At 41.8% G+C, this 17,072-nt stretch overlaps 1 protein-coding gene across 12 annotated transcripts in view; it reads right to left on the bottom strand.

Moving 5' to 3' along the window:
* UNC80 (unc-80 homolog, NALCN channel complex subunit) overlaps positions 1-16,478 on the bottom strand; it is a 197,555-nt gene extending 181,077 nt beyond the window's left edge. For all 12 annotated transcript variants that reach the window (XM_074968072.1, XM_074968080.1, XM_074968073.1 and 9 more), the window contains exons 1-3: positions 16,377-16,478; positions 15,134-15,182; positions 82-238 (exon numbers count right to left, since the gene is read on the bottom strand). In XM_074968072.1, the coding sequence (XP_074824173.1) occupies positions 82-238; positions 15,134-15,182; positions 16,377-16,468 (298 nt within the window). In that variant the 5' untranslated portion in view covers positions 16,469-16,478. The remainder of the gene's footprint in view (positions 1-81; positions 239-15,133; positions 15,183-16,376) is intronic.
* Between the last annotated feature and the right edge of the window lie 594 nt (positions 16,479-17,072).

The raw sequence follows: 17,072 nt of genomic DNA, 5'->3' as shown, positions 1-17,072 counted from the left end.
TATGGTATGTTGAGCACAACTTCGTGATATTTTAATGGAAGGTTAGGTAATAGTAAAAAGCAAACTAGCGCAAGTACCAACCTAGCTTGTTTCGGTTAGAAAGCAAAGTCGCTGTGCAATGGAGTACATGTGGTAGGGCAGCTTGAACCAGTTCCCAACGAGAAATGCTCTGGATGGCTTCAGAGAGGGCTGGAGAAAGACCATGCAGCTTGTTCTCTACTAAAACTCGTTCGAAAGACTAAGCAAAAAAAAGGAGAAAAAATATTATCCTAGCACATGCTTTGCAAGACTGTGTATTCTCTTCTAAAGCTCTAGCTGTCACATACTATTTTTCACAAAATATACCTTACAGTTCCTTTCAGTAAAATTATTCCTTAAAATATTTTCCTGAAAGAGAAAGGCCACAGCCAAAGCTCACTAGATGGATGGTTAATCAGGAGACAGCAGTTAGAAGAATTCAGAAGCAGCATGGTTCATTTAATATACTTTCCTTAGTCAAAAGAATTAAAGAAATGAGTATCAAATTCCATATAAACATAAGTACTCTGGGCCAAACCTGGCATACAGTTACGCTGGTGTAAATCTGGAGTAATTCTGTTGAAGTCAGTGGAGCTGCTCCAGATTTACACCAGCGTGACTGAAAGCAGGATTTGACACTCTCTTTGAAGGTTTTATGTAGCATAAAGAGCAGCCTGTTAAAAGTATATAGGACTTAGGAAATATTTTCACGCCCTGTCACAAAAGTTAATCAGCGTGTAAAATCCTTTATCAGGACATTATATAGTATTTTTGCAAACAGTTGCAGTTGTTGGCTTGACCATGTTGATTATTATTGCCTCAAGTAGCACAAGATTTGGGGGCCAGCGCATCTGTTTTATAGAGGGGGAAAAAATCCTTACAGAAGCTTATTATTAGACAGCCAAAATATTTCTACAGTCCATTCTTTCACATATGGCCAAAAGACCTCCTTATATGGTCACTGAAGCAATTATGTTCCTCTGAAGTTACTGTAGTCAAGGACTGTATTAGTGATATCACCTGCCCTTGCCACAAACCAATGTAGCCTTCTGGCAATCTACTCATTCACAAGTTGTTTAGCCAATTTTACTATGCTCATGGAGATAAGTAACAGTGTATGTACATGACCTAAAGGATGCTTCAAATGCCATCACATCAGATTCATAAAATTCATTCCTCAACAAGAGGCACAAAAATCCCTCCTTGGTAAAAGAGCTGCATTTACCAGGAATAAGCTTAATCACAAAGGAGTAAAGCAAAAGAAACTTGACTTTCAATCTGGCCATCAAAACTCAACCACCATTCAAAGTGTGCAGTACCTACCAGTCAAACAAGCTGTTTAATATTCCTTTACATACACCAAGGGCAGGAAAGTAGTCTTTGCATACGTTTGTTCTATAAGAGAGAAACACCCTAACAGTGCTGGGTATAGGCAGAGTTCAGGGCAGTGAAAATGGAACATGTGATTATTATGCAGAGTCAGCTCATGGACAGACATACTGGTGGATAGGCTGGACTGAATATAACGATAATGAATCAGATGCTGAAAATAACAGTCAAACGTTGGCAAGAAATTTACTGTTATGCTAGAGGGTGTTTACAGCTGCCAGCAAGCATATCTGATCTACACGCAGTCAAAAATCTCACTGACGCTGATGGAGTTCTAGCTGCCCCTCGTTCTGGCTCAACTGAGAAGCAATTAAGCTCCTTTATGGTGTAAGATGTCTGAAACCACCATCCAAAGCACCATCCAAAGCACCAAAGCACTGGCCATCCAAAGCACTGGCCACATGGAAGGCCAGAGCAAGAACTAACTCAGACAGAATAAAAGGGGCTTCCCTGAAAACTGATTGAAATTCAGGGGCTGGGGCAGTGGTTGAACTGCAGCTGTTTGTTTCTGCATGCCTCAAAGGGAGTAAGCAAATAGAAAGTCAGAGCGGCACTGGTAGCATGATGCTGGGAGTTAGCCAAAAGAGAAAGCATCTTTTGGGCACAGAACTGAGTAGAAGCAGGCTTGGATTCCTGAACAAGAAAATTGCTTCCTGTTATTCGTTCCTACTGTATTCAGGACTTGCACCAAAGATATATCTTACTCATATAATTAATCTCGCCTTCTAATGTAAACAATCCACAAGCCCCCTGAATATTAGCTAACTGCTTGGGCCAGAAGGGGCAATAGTATGCTTTTCCATCTAGAAAAAGTGATGGGATGGGTTTAGTGCAGAATAGGAAGATAGGATTTTATCACCATTTGTCAAACCCCCTTCTCTCTTAACATGACTGTTCTCTCCGCAGAGACTTCATTCAGGCAACAGAATGGAAGAAAAATGTGCCTAAATTCCATATATTGGCATGCAGCTGGGAGAAGTTATTACCTGCTCTGAACTAGTCTGAAACAATTGGGCTGGACTACTGTAGCCTAAATCTATTTATTTACTCTGGCAGCTACACATAATAGACCAGATTCTGCTTCCCTCATTCAGAGTGAGTAGTAACTAACTCAGCCACTAACCCCATTCACATCAATGGGTCTATTCAAGAAATAAGGGACCACTAACTGTGAGTAAGGCCAATACAATTTGTCCCACACAGAAGTATGAAAGGGACTGCTCATACATACACCTCTCTGTGTACAATCTAGAATAAACAGGGCATTTATCTACCATTATTTAACATTAAGTTTGATTTGTTAATGGATCATCCTAACAAAGGAACAAAATAATAAAGGCCCACACTCTTGCGTAAATTGCCAGACTACATTAAATTTATAAGGGAAGGGATAAAAAAAACCACAAAGCAGCTATTCTATGCTGATGGGGGGGGGAGGGGCAAGATGTGGGGCATTCTGTTGCTCTGCATAATGTACTGGCTTCTCATCCAGCACTGGATCCAATTCAAGTTTTTGTCCTCATGTTCAAGAGATCACAATGGCATAGGACCCTAAAAGCTATAGAACAGCCTCTTTAAAAAAAACCACAGCCCAGATTCTGAGCACGCAGTACAATTCAGGAGGGGGAAAGGGAGTGTGCAAAAGTGGGCTGACCATGTTGATTATTGTTGCCCCAAGTAGCACAAGATTTGGGGGCCAGCGCATCTGTTTTACAAAGGGGAAAAAGCACTTTTACGTTCCTGCAATCTTTAGGGCATCTGGGTCTTGGGAAGGCTGTCAGATTGGAGCCTCCTTCAGACTGCTCTAACCTACACCAGCTGCCAGGAATAAACTGAGCTAAGAGGAACTCAACCTTTATGCCAGTGGGTTGAAGGGGGATGGCCTATGAGCCATGATGCTAGTGTAGGTTTGCAAGAGGATACCCCTGTGTATGAGGGATTCTCCAATGGCCAGTTAAGCAAACTTTAGAGCGAGTTAATGATTGTGTGGTACAACGTTTCCCATTTGTATGGGAGAACCAGGCCTTATGGTTATAGTGTCAGTCCCTGCTCTGGCTCTGGCTCACACAAACACAAGTGACAGCAACATCTGGATCCTTCCCTCCACTTCCTTAGGGCCTTGCCCTGCCTTGTTTATGCAAGCACAGCTCCCTGCAAGTTCAGCTCATGTTCTGCCCGCACACTGAGTGCAAGATATGGTGCTTCGGGTCAGACTCTGCTCTCCGTTGCAGCCATGTATGTGTGCAGTTATGCCATTTCCTTTATTCTTTCCTGAAAATTATGCAAAATCAAGATGAACAGCCCACTTTTTACCCTCCATTCACTCTCAGTTACATATGCCCTTGGCAGGGGGGGCAGCGCTGAAATGTGTAAAATAGAAGAGGGATCCCAGGGAACTATAAATGTAGCTGAAATCAAAAGGGTCTAGCTATAATAGGCTAAAACAAAACAAAACAAAACAAAAACCCAGCCTATACAGGCGTGGCTAAACTAGCAAACATAGTGGTGAGCTAATCCAGGTCTCTTCAATAAAGGGAATAAATTAAAGCAATATGAGAAGATAAAGAGAATCAGGCCAACCTGAATCCACAGATTTGTGCCCTAAAAATGAACAATCAAACAGAGCCAGATTTGAAAAGAAGAAAAGGAAGGCTGAAGAGGGCTGGCAGATGCCAGTAACAGAGAGCTGCCTCGGGGGGGAAGGAAATCCCGCCACAGAATCCAGTACCATCAGCTTAAAGAACATATTAAAATTAACTCGGAAAGCTCAGAGATGTTGAACTAGACCCTCCTTATCCTGTAAGGAGTTAGTGTGTGAGTGCAATGAGATGAAAAAAATAAAATAAAGTGGAACTATTGTGGCTGGGGGAGGAAGTGTGGCAGTGGCGATTTTGGAAAGGACAAACCAAAGGGGAAGTGTGGTGGCAACAGCCATCTTGAAAGAAGCGCATCAAGCCAGGGGGAAAGACCAGAAGATCTAGATGTCTAGGAAAGGAAAGAAATCCTCCACTACAAAGATCTGTCCATCCCACCTTCCCCCAAAAACAAAATCTCCCCCTCCACCAAACAAACCATGGAGGCAGTTGGACAAGAACAGGATTAGTACATGGGCTAAGACATTGTAATAAAAAATATTTTATCCATGTGGTTATTATGACAAAGGGATATAGTTAAATGGAAGCTGGGGTGTATAGCACCTTGCATAGTTTACTTTGTGTGGATAAGTACACTTAATGGGAATAACATTATAGGTAATATAAATCACAACATTATAAACTAAGTTAATAATGCAATAGCAAAAGACCCAGATCTCCCCTAATGAAGTAAGCTTGACTTGAGTTATTAAAAACATTCCAAAATGTATATTAATTGGAGAAGGGTCACCTATGGTGGAAAATGTCAGAATAAGTGAACTCAAAGATGGTATAATAATCTCATAGTGCCTGATGTTATAAAGATGTCTGATAAGATAAGACTTGGTTCTTAAGAATATATAAAGAATAGTTCCCCGTTGCAAATTTACACACCCATGGAGGAAGTAAGGGTAGCCTGGGCTCTCACAACTAGAGAGGACCAGGCAAGAGGGGGAAATACATAGGGAGGGAAGTGGGAGAGAAAAAGGGAACAAGAGAATATAAACAGATGTTAATATATTTTTCTATTAAAACATATAACAATATTTAATAGAGCCTGAGGGCTCAGAATTAAAAAAAAATATGTTAAATCAGCCTCAGAATCAGGGTACACCAATACAGGTGTTACAAAAGGAGAGAAAAAAGGGAAAAAGCAATGTATGTCGGAGTTTTAAAATTATTGTGTATGATGGGAACTCTAAAGATGTCATATTTAAAGAAGAGATATAAATGTAATGGAGACCTGGCACCTGACTAGGGAGTCTCACTGCTTTTAACAAAGGGTGATATACTGAGCAAGAGCAGAGTGGGTACTAAGGGGTGAATTTATTAGTGTGATAACTGTTAATGTGAAAGGAATGAACAATGTCACAAAAAGGAAAAGGGTATTCTGTTCACTGAAAAGGGATTTTTCACTGAAAAGGAAATTAATTTACAGGAAACACATACCTTAATTAAAAATGATAAATACTTGAATACCTCATGGACACAGCTACCATGTCTCTCTCCAGGTCAATCTAATAGAAGAATGTTGACACTACTGTTTGGTAAACACTTCCCTTTTATTGTTTCAGCATAACTCACAGAGATAGAGGACAGATTTTAATTAAGGGATCTTTGAAAGATAGACTTCTCACCTTAGCCAATAAATATGCTCCCAATCAAAAACAAGATTATTTTTTTTGAAAAAAGATCAGTTTTTTAGGAACATAGGAAGTTTTAGAGAAGGGAATATTATTCTGGAGGAGAGGGTCTTAAAGTGCATTAATCCCACTTTGGATTGATCGAATGTACACAAAGAACAGTCAGGAGGAACTAGTGAAAATTTGTTGCATCACTTAAAATATGAGGATGTGGTGGGAGATGAATACATACAGTCCTGTCACCTGAATTATTTTGTTCCTCATTGATCTTATTCCAGGATTGATATGATTTTTGTTCCTAGTATCTCTGCTAATTTAGGAAAAAAATCTAATCTGGGAGTTATAAGGGGGTCTGATCATGCCCCTTCACTTATTGGATTGAAAGTTTGTTTTTTCACTGAGTCCCAAAGAGCCTGGTTCTTGAATAAAACTTGGTTGTATGACCCCTTTAGAATTCAAGAGCTAGATGAAAATTTCCAGAAATATACAGAAATAAACAATAAGGAAGAGATCAATAAAAGTGTTCTCTAGAATGCTAAAATGGCAGTAATGAAGGAGATCCTTATAAATAAAGCATCATACCTAAAAAAGATGGGAGGTCTTGAAGAAGAGAGGTGGGTTAAAGAACTTTCTGTTTTGAAAGGTAGACATAAATCTACAGGAGTATTTATATAGTGTTTAACAAAATAAATGTGTAAGATGGAAGATTAGCCTGTTACAAACACTTCGATATATTGAACAAAAATATTATGAACAGGCCAAAAAAGCTGATAGTCAAACGTTAAAAAAGAAACAAGATAAATCAGTGAACCCTCTGATTAGAAATACGAAGGGAGATTTAGTAACTGGCATCTGAAACATTTGCTAACTTTTTCCATAGTTTGTATGCTTCAGAACATCCAAATCCTAAAAACTTATAAGTAGATATCTGAGAAGTGTGACATTACCTCAGCTCTCAGAGACTGATGTGGCAGCTCTTGATAGGCAAATTGCTGCAGAGGAAACTGAAGCTGTAATTAAGAATTTAAAATCCAATAAAGCCCCAGGGTTTCTGGGGAGTATTATAGATCCTTATAGTAAGTGTTGGTCCCTATTTTAACTGAATTGTTTAATGTTGTTTTGCTGGGGAAACAAGATGCCAGATAAAGGGAAAGAGGCAAAAATTGTGGTCATTCCTACAGAAGGAAAAGATCTTACCAACCGTGAATCATACAGACAAGTTTCTTTAACTAATGTAGATGCTAAAATTTATGCTAAGCTGCTAGAAAACAGATTGAGTGTCACCTGGCCCAAATGTGTTCACCCACACCAGTCTGGATTCATTGCCAGCAGACATTTTTCTGATATCAGAAAAACTCCAAATTTGATCTAAAAATGTTAATTCTAGCAATTTTTCCTGTGTGCTACTTTCAATGGACGCTGAGAAAGTCTTTGACCAGATGTAATGGGAGTACTTTAGACAGATTTTGGTAAGGTTTGGTTTTGGAAATCAGTTTCATAAGTGTATATCAGCCCTATTTATTCCTTCTGAAGCCATTTGCAATAAATGTGAGAAATACCCTTGATAAAGGGCATCAGAATGCTTTCTGGATTAGAACACAAAATTAGCTTTGGATGCTGATAATGTCTTGTTATATTTGTACGATCCAGAAGCCTTGATAAAAATTATAAAACAATTGACTTTGGAATTTGGGCATGTAGCAGGCTTCAAAATAAACTATTATAAATCTGAAATTTTAGAAATTAATACTCCAGAAAGGGCCAAATCAAACTGTCAGCTGCGTCAATTTAAATGGATAAAAAAGTCTTTACAATATTTAGGAATAAATATTGTAGAGAAAAACGTTTTTAAGGTAAATTATCCTCCAATGTGGAATAAAATAATAAAAGACTTGAAGGAATGGAACAAATATGATTTTTTTTTGGCTAGGTAGGGTAGCCTCAGTAAAGATGAATGTCCTTCCAAAAAATACTACTTTTGTTTTAGCACATCCCAGATGAGACATTAAAAATATAGCAGGAAGCACTATTTAAATTCATATTAAAACATAAAAAGAGACAGGATGAATTCTAACATTCAAAGGTGGGGTGGACTAACTTTCCCTAATTTTCCTTACTATCCATCACAATTAAAATGTGATTAATTGGGTTAACAGACCATCCAAACACTAGGTAAAATTCAACCAAGATTGGAGCCCAAATATTCATAGTAATTGTTGGGTTAAAAAGAAATCCAGGTAATTAAATATAGAAAAAAATAACCCATTCATCCAGACCATCTCAGCAGTTTTGCACTATTTTTTTTTAAAAATTCCTGTCAGGGAGGCCTTCTCCCTTAGCTACTTTCATTAATAATCAGGAATTTATCCCTAGAAAATATCAAAGTTACTAGTTGTGGGTAAAAGCCAAGATTGTTCCATTCAGACAGCTGTTACTGGGTCCTGATTTGAAATCATACCAAAAGATATGAAATAATGATATACTAAAATAATATAAAGATCTTGTATTTCACAAGTCAAACATTTGCTTGTGAAATCTGGATGCAAGGCAGCTCTCTCTAGACCTTTAACCACATTCTAGGAGTTCACCCAGGAGCAAGCTAAAGAATGGTATGTATCTTAAAAATCAAACCTATTTTGACTTTGAGAAAAAGATACTCATAAAAAGACAACCCAGATGAAAAGATGGGAGAGGGATTTTGGAAATAAATCTGATATGGAGGAGGGGGTCTCTATATGGGAAATGGGATATACATCTTCAATTTGCGTAGCCCATATTTATAAATTGCTGTATAGATAGCATTTGAGTCTAGTTAAGATCTGGCACATTTTTGCTACCAGGGAGTCGCTCAGTTGGACGGGTTGCAAGGAAAGGGGTACATACTTGCACACATAGTGGTTAAGTCCAGGAATTAGATGGTTTGGGGAAGAAGTTATTAAAGAGATTCGTTTTCTGACAAAATGCCAGTATCCTAGAGCCCCCTTGACCTTCTTACTTAATGCTCCAGGAGAGGATCTACATATTAAACAGAACCAATTAATTTCTTCTTTATTGTTAGCGGCTAGACTTTATATTTTATATTACTGGAAAAATGTAACTCTTCCTCCTATGGAATTGTGATGTTGTAAGATATGGACTGTCCTTGTAACAGAAAAGTTTTCATACCAAGTATGTAAACAAGAGAAGGGCCAACAAGAGGACAGGTGTTTAGAAATGTGATCACCCTTTTCAACATACACACAGAAGGATGGCTCACCTGTCAGACGCTGTAGATTAGCCTTTGAATATTAACCTGATCCAGAAAAAGTTATAAAACTGATGTATGATGTAGTATGTGAACATTTTATTGTAACTTTGCCTTAATAGGTTTCAAAAGACAGCCTGACCAACTACTCACAGCAGACTGACACATTACAAGGGCTCCATTGCCACCTGAATTACAGAAAGGAAGGGAACATCTGCAGAGTTGGCAATCTGGAGAGTAGTATTGAAAGCTGATGTCATGAACTGATTATAATGATTGCAGACTCATAGGCAATGTTGAATCTGTTCCTCGTGTGTGCTCTGCTCCCCCAGGGTCACTTACATTATGATTTTTCTTTTGAGGCCATCTGTTCTGTGCCATCAACCTGTTCTGAGTTTGTTCGTACCATCAGTGTTCTCTCTTCACCCTGTTCCCTAGTGACCTTCTGGTCTATTTCCCTCTGCAGTATTTTGCATTCCCTTGGGCACTTCCTTATAGGGGCCAGGTAGCTCCTTACACCTGAAGTTTATACACATTCTGTCAGAGCAAGCCTAATCACGGGGCTACAATACCAGACAGGATGATACAGGTGCTTTTGGCACTGGCTTTGCCACAGGCTTCCTGTATAACATTACTCAAGTCACATGATCTTTCATGTGCGAGTGAAACAGAGATAATATTTACCTGCTTCCAACAGCACAAGCAGGCATACTGCTGGCTAAGTCCCAACCCCAACCACTGCAGAGCCAGGACTTTGGGGGAATGTGACCCCAGCAATCCTACCTCTCAGGACCACCAAATGGGCAGAGGTCCTCCACAGAATTCCCTAATGGAAGGGTCCTTTAGGAAGGCCACAGCACCCTCCTGGAGGAAGAGACTCAGCGGCCACCAGTAATAAGGGGTAGGGGTAGCTGAGCCAGGACCTCAGGGGCATTGTGGATTGAAAGAAACATTTGTTAAACAGGTTTGTTTATTTAAAAAATAAACCTAATTAAATCTGAAACTGACAATCTTTGATGAGGCCTAATTTATTATATTCTAAAGTCATTTAAGTTAAATACCAAAAAAAAAAAAAATTAATCGGTACATGTTTGTAGCCAAGTTTTCAAGAAAGCCAAGCCACTGAACAGCTGAAGGTCATTGACTAGGCACCTGGAACCAGAGTTTGGTGAAGTGCTGAACTCGATTTTGACAGCAGTAGCCTCTTTCGCAATTTCAGAGAGAATATTTTCTTTATGTCAGTTTATTCAGCTAGTTCAGTGGAATGACTAGTTCCTTCAAAAGTTAACGAATCAATTTGGAGTTGAACAAGCTGAAAAGTTTGGTGTCCCACTTTCAATCTCTGACTAAATACTACATGTGAGAGGATATCTGCTAGTTCTAAAATCCTGAAGAACATAATGAATTGAACTAACTACAGATACTGTTTATTTAAACAAGGAAGTCGTTATCAGAAACTGTTAGTTTTAAATGCAAAACTAAATGTAAATTATATAGCTTAAACAAATGTGTATTGATAGAGTGTTCTCCTGGTCAGCAAAAAGACTATATTTAGTTGCTAATCACCATTAAAATGTTGATCAGCCAGCAAGAATCAACCTTTCTTTAGGAAGATAACTAAGAAAATACAAATGTAGAGACATGATTAAAATTGATTAAAAAAATAAATCAAGATTTCCTGCTTGCTGATGTAAACAGAGATTAAAATTGGTGATTTAAATCAATCCACCCTGCTCAGGTCCCTGAAGCCCCTCCTTCGCCCCATCCAAAGAGGCACTAAGTACAAAATGTATTTTGCTTAAGACCGTTTTTCAGCATGACTTCTCTTTAGGGCCTTATGCCCTCTACTTACAGCCTGCCCATATCTAAAGCTGTATTTGCCCCATTTATATTAGCATGGGATACCCTCACTGTCTCATCTAACTGTGCTTCTCAGGTGCTTAAGACACTGTTTACAACCCCCTACTCAAATCACATGCGAGAATGTTGTGATCTCATACTGAATATTGTCGTACCCATCTTCGGCAGCATGTTCATGCTCTTCCACAATATGTGAGGTTCCTGGGACTTGGGAGTATTTTTTTTTTTTAAAACGCTGTTTAATGGTGTGGAGATGGAGTGGTTTGAAGTACAGGATTAGAGATCAGGAGATCTGCATTCTACTTTACCTCTTCTACTGATTTACTAGGGTAAGGGACCATCGACAAGGCACTCCACTCTCCATGCTTCTATTCCACCACCACCACCATCTTCACCGCCTCAAAAAAGGATTATAGTTCTACAGAAGAGTATTGTGACATTTAAAAAAAACCCACACTCTCAAGCAGGAAGATAGCATAAAAACTTAAAGTATTCTTTAATGCTCAGTCTTCATTATACTCAATAGCAGAAAAAGCTTTAGTGAGTTTGTTCAGAGGTTGTTTGGGAAAAAACTTAGTTTCCTATCAGTTTACAAATCAAGGGTATGTCTACACTGTAATTAGACTGCAGCTGACATGGACTCACGGGGCTCAGGATAAGGGGCTGTTTAATTGTGGTGTAGAAATCCAGGCTCAGCCTGCAGCCTAAGTTCTGGGACCCTCCCGCTTTGCATGGTCCTAGAGCCTGGGCTCCAGTCCAAGCTCAAATGTCTACACTGCAGATAGACAGCCCCTGAACCTGAGCTTGAGTCAGCTGACATGGGCCAGCTGCGTGTTTTTAATTACCAGTGGGAGCTGCAGGGGAGCTGATGTTCCTCAAACTGATGTGAAGAAAGGCAGGGGGCACTAGAGGAGGACCATGTCATGTAGCCTGTTGATTTGGAGGAAGAAGGCAACAGTGAATGGGCCATATTTGTCAATGACAGCAGAACTGTTTCATTTATCAAAATGTATATAGGACCATAAAAAAAGGCAGATCCAGTCAGAATAGTACACAGTTTGGCAGCATGATAGTTTAAAGAAGTGTAAGTTTACAGAGAAATAAGACACTAGCCTTCTTCTGTACACTAGTAAGCTCTGAATTTGCATGATCCTTTGCAGAGAGAGATGGGGTTTTCAGTGGATAACTCACTGAAGCTGTCTGCCCAATGGGCAGCAACTTTAAAAACATTTATACTTAGATCATTCCAAACAGATAGACAATGTCAGATGCATCTACCAATAGTACCTCTCCTTCTGCCCCCACTACCATGTACAACAATAATTGCAGTTTTGGCTACCTCACTTTAGGAAAGGCACGAAGAATGTAAATCTTTCTGTACCTCTAACTGGATTTGTCTGAAATTTATCACATTGTGATAAATTGAAAAGAATAATAATAAAAAAAAGCTATTTAATCTACTAAGATTTAGAGACAAAGTATGCCTGTCTAATTCACAGTAGTCCACCAGAGTCAAAAGGACTACTTGTGTAAGTAAGACCAGAAGAATTTGGCCCTTAGAGCAAGACTCAACTAAGGATATTAAAAATTATGAAGCATCTAAGGAGAACCAATGAGTCCTTTTATACCGGGGTGGGCAAACCAGGTCAGGCAGGTCAAATCAGGGTGGGCAAACCAGGACTTTGGATCCAGCCTGCGGGACTGCCACCCCAATGGCGCCGCTCCCGGAAGCGGCCGGCACCACATCCCTGTGGCCCCTGTGGGAGAGGGGGCAGAAGGCTCCGCACGCTGCTCTCACCTGCAGGCACCACACCCTGCAGCTCCCATTGGCTGGGAACAGGGAACCATGGCCAATGGGAGCTTCGGGGGAGGTACTGGCAGGCGAGGGTAGCGCGTGGAGCCCTCTGCCCTCCCTCCCCCAGGGGCCGCAGGGACATGGTGCTGGCCATTTCTGGAGCGGCGCGGGGCCAGGGAAGGCAGGGATCCTGTCTTAGCCCCGCTGCTTGCTGCTGCCACCCCGGAGCCCACACCCCGAACCCTTCCTGCACTCTGCACTCCCTCCTGTACCCTAACCCCCTGCCCTGAGCCCCTTGATGCACCCTGCCCCTTCCTGCACACTGTACCCCCCCACACACCCCAACCCTTTGCCCCAGCCCTACATTCATGGCCCTGCATGCAATTTCCCCACCCAGATGTGGCCCTGCGGCCGAAAAGTTTGCCCACCCCTGTTTTATACCCTAATATGGAAACACGTGAAACCAAAACTTAAAGTGCAGTGAATTTAGAGCCAACAAAAAAGTGGCACTTCTTTGCATGATGTATATACAATCAACCAATGAAACTCACTGTCTATAGAAAACAGTCCTTGAATCAAATATGTCTGAGATACTAAATATGGATAGACAGTAATGGCTACGGAACATTGTGTAGTTGTGCCAGCCAATAACACTATATGATAATCACATCCCATCCTTCAGGGCATGAGCTGATTGCCTGCAGAGATCCAAAAATATTAAGCCCCCTCCCCCCGCCCCCCAGCATGATATAATTGCATAGGTGCATTATTGGCATGGAGAGAGGCTTATCTTTCTTTTCCAAGAGTAAGAGACTGACTAGAGGAATCAGTAGCTTGATTCAACAGATCAGGTCCTATATTCTTCTTTTCTCAACTTCTCATAGTTAAGTCTCACATTTGGAAATTTCCTAACATAAACTACATAAGGACATTAATTCACAACTGCAGGATGCAGCTGAAGAAACAAGTGTTTTTTTAGTGTGCTGAGAGGTGGCCATAAGCATGAAGGCTACAAATCCTTTGTAATGCCAAATTCATTTGCTGGAGTAGGTTGCCTGAATGTCTGCAGGAGAGATATTCTACCAATAAATACAGACAGAATATCAACGTGTTGCTGAATTATTCTCAGAAGCATGAAACCTCTTCAGCCATCCATGTTACAAATATAGACAACTGTAAGTGCTTGGATACACACATAGAAGGACAAATGCTGAGTGAGCTTGCATCAGCATTGTAGGGGCTTACACAACAGGATGACTGTTGGACCTGTACTTGGTGGGATAAGCACATAGGTAGGAGAACTCACATAGGTAGGAGTCTGCCTACCTATGTGGGCATACATAGGTGAGTTTCTATAATGGACCACAGAGGTGGAAGCGCAGGTGTGTTAGGGCATGACTAGGGAAAATTCATGAGACCCCAAATTGGTGAAGGAGTGCAGTGCAGCCAGCTGTAATTTTTCCAACACATATCCAGCTAGGTATTGCTACTGACAATGGCTTGGTGCTTAAGAATCCAGATCTGCCATATTAGCATATATTACCCAACTCCCCCACCTCCATCCACCCACACCAAGCACTTCCTTTGACTACTTTTTCAGTGGTTCTTTTTCAGTATTTGAAAATAAAACATTGAAGAATTCACAGCATTATAGAAGAAAAAATGGTTCTAAATCTTCCAAGTGATATGTGGCACACATACTCAGGGTTGCTCCAGTTCTCCATCTAGTAAGGAGGAGTCAGAGAATGCGGTAAAGACTTTAAAAAAATAATACTCTAGACTCTCAATTTGTGTCAGGATTGCTATTTCAACTCTTAAAAAAAAAAAGAATTACATCCAAATTTGACAATTGACTTAGTTTAATACATTGGAAGCTCAACTGCAGTGCACAATAACTGTTCAAGGAATGATGAAGTGTCCTAGACACATCTAATTTGACCTTGGCAAATAATTTTCTTAGTGAATCAGCTCTCTCAGAAGTCAAGCTCTTTAAAGACACAGCTGGTAACACACAGATAATGGTAACTATTTTATAATAGTTTCTGTATTTGACTGTACTGTTAAAATATTGTGTTCTCTATTTTCTGATTTGTTCAGTTTCATTAGTAGTTTGTATATGGGACTACAGAAATACAAGTTAAGGCCTTATTCCTGAAAATATTTATGCATATATTTCTTATACATATTCATATTTCCATTAAAGTAACTGGGATTAATTATATGCACAAAGTTAAGCACACAAGTGATTGCAGGATGAGGGCCCAAGATATTGTTGCCCCCACCCAAATATTTTACTATGGTCTTTGAACATGACAAATTTCTCAACTAATATGCTTTTAAGTGCATTTTGGGCTGCATGTCTGGTTTGACTTCTTTGCATACGTATTTGGAACATTTTTCCATCTCTGGGGTAACTACTGATGTAAATGGATTTACACAAGAGATTATTTGGCCCTTTGAGTTCAATCTTTTATCAAGTTTCCATATTTAGCCAATGCTGCATAAAACTAGTAAACTATGATGAGTTTAAGACAAAAAAAACCCCACATACCACGCAGGAAGCTTCATACTGTTTCCCCAGTTTGGGCCTCAAAAATGCACTAAAAATCCAACAAACAGCAAAAACAAGAGTTAGTTTTCATAACAGTAGTTATAGATATGCACATTAAGCACGTTCTTTATTGTGTCATTTTTAATTAAATTATTTTGTCAGTGTGACAAGGTTACTTAAGTGGCTAGATAAGCCCATGTAACAAACAGGAATGAAGCCATGAGAAATTCAGATACCTGTTGAAAGCACTGTACAGAATGTTATTACCTTTTCCATAAACAGAAGGTTTTCACAAATACCATGCAAATACCAATATAAAAGCAAGACATTTTAAAAATATGATTTTCTTCCATTAAAGGTAAATAGGTTCAGCCATTTTAACTCATCAGAACGAAGTCTAGTAGTCACATTTACCATTTATCAAAGTATTTAGGAGAATAAGAATATATTAAGTATTACTGAAGTTATGAGTTGAATAGCTTTAGTTTGCTAGTACATTGTGTTAATGATCTTTTCCACTCTTTCTGTTTCTTTCCCTCTAATTATTAATACACAGCTATCTGAATGGCTTGGAGGCCTCCATTTCCTCACAAGTTTTAGCTAGAAAACTCACCCAACCCACAACAAGTAGTTAGACTTGAGGAGGTCAGTGACTCAGCCAGAGGTTAAAGGTCTGTTACAGGAGTGGGTTGTGGGGGGCGGCAATGTGCAGGAGCTCAGATTAGAAGATCAGGATGGTCCCTTCTGGCCTTGAAGTTTGAGGCTATTTAGGACCGCATAATACAGTGTTTGCTCAAACTCAGGCATCCCTTGGAAGTTTGCCTTAGCATTCTACCACTGGGATAAACAACACCCCCCCCAAGAGACCCTACAAAAACAAACATCACACTAACAGGTTGACAGTCAGAGGGTTTGGGGTGGTTTTTTTTTTGGGGGGGGGTAGAAATACTAATCGCATAAAGATAGCCCAGATTTTGAAGTGGGGGGAACCCCAATATTCATCCAGCCCTCCCCTCCTCCAGCAGACCGGGGCTGACCCGGGAGCCAGCTCAACTAGGGGCGCCCAGACTTGGGCAGAGCGCCAGTCACGTCCAGCCCGCGGGCAGCGCGGCCGCCGGCCCATCAGCCCTGCCGGCGGGGGCAGCGCGGCGGGGGCCCCCGAGGCCCGCCAAGCGGGACAGGGGGCCGGCGCCGGGTACCGCGCCGCCCCGCCCGGCTCCGCTCCCCTCCCCTCCCCTCGCACCTGGTTTGCCGCCACAGGAAGGTCTGGATGGGCAGAGGGACGCCGCGGCCGCCCTCCTGCTCCGGGCCCTCGGAGCTTTTCCTCTTCACCATGGCGGCGGCGGCGGCCCGCCCCGAGCCAGCCCGGGGCCCCCGCGGCTGCTTCCCCGCGCAGCGCAAGATGGCTGCAGCAGGCTAGGAGGCGGGGGGGGGGGGGGTGCGGGGGCTGGGTGAGAGCGAGCGAGCGAGCGACGGTGTCCGCCTCCTCCCGGCCTTCAGCACCTCCCTCCGCGGACAGCGACCAGCGCCAGCCCCCGGCAGGGGAGCGCCGGGCGCCACCCCTTGAGCCCCAGGGCAGGCTGCGCTCTCCTCCCGCGCCCGGGCTGCTGCCGCCGCCGCCAGCCCCCCCCCCCGGCCCTCAGCCGCGGCTGGGCCAAGCACCACCTGTGGCGAGCGCAACCCCAGCCCGTCCTTCCCGAGCAGCGTCCCGCTCTCCCCGCAGGAGGCCCGGGGGGGGGGGTCTCTGCCCCTGCGAGTAATGACCGTCTGCAGCCCCTCAAAGGCGCCTGCTGGGTAACTACCCAAAAAGAGGTGCAGGAGAGGGGTCCTCCCCCTGCGGGACATCAAGAGGTGTGTGGGAGTTCCCTCGTTACAGGGCGAGAAGAGACGGGTGGGGGGGGGACCTCACCACTTTGTGTGGCAGCAGGGGATGAAAAAG

The sequence above is a fragment of the Natator depressus genome, chromosome 11 (genome assembly GCF_965152275.1).
Source record: "Natator depressus isolate rNatDep1 chromosome 11, rNatDep2.hap1, whole genome shotgun sequence".
NCBI classification, from domain to species: Eukaryota; Metazoa; Chordata; order Testudines; family Cheloniidae; genus Natator; species Natator depressus.
Note: the sequence above shows the minus strand (reverse complement) of the source record. Positions and strands in the feature narration are given on the sequence as shown.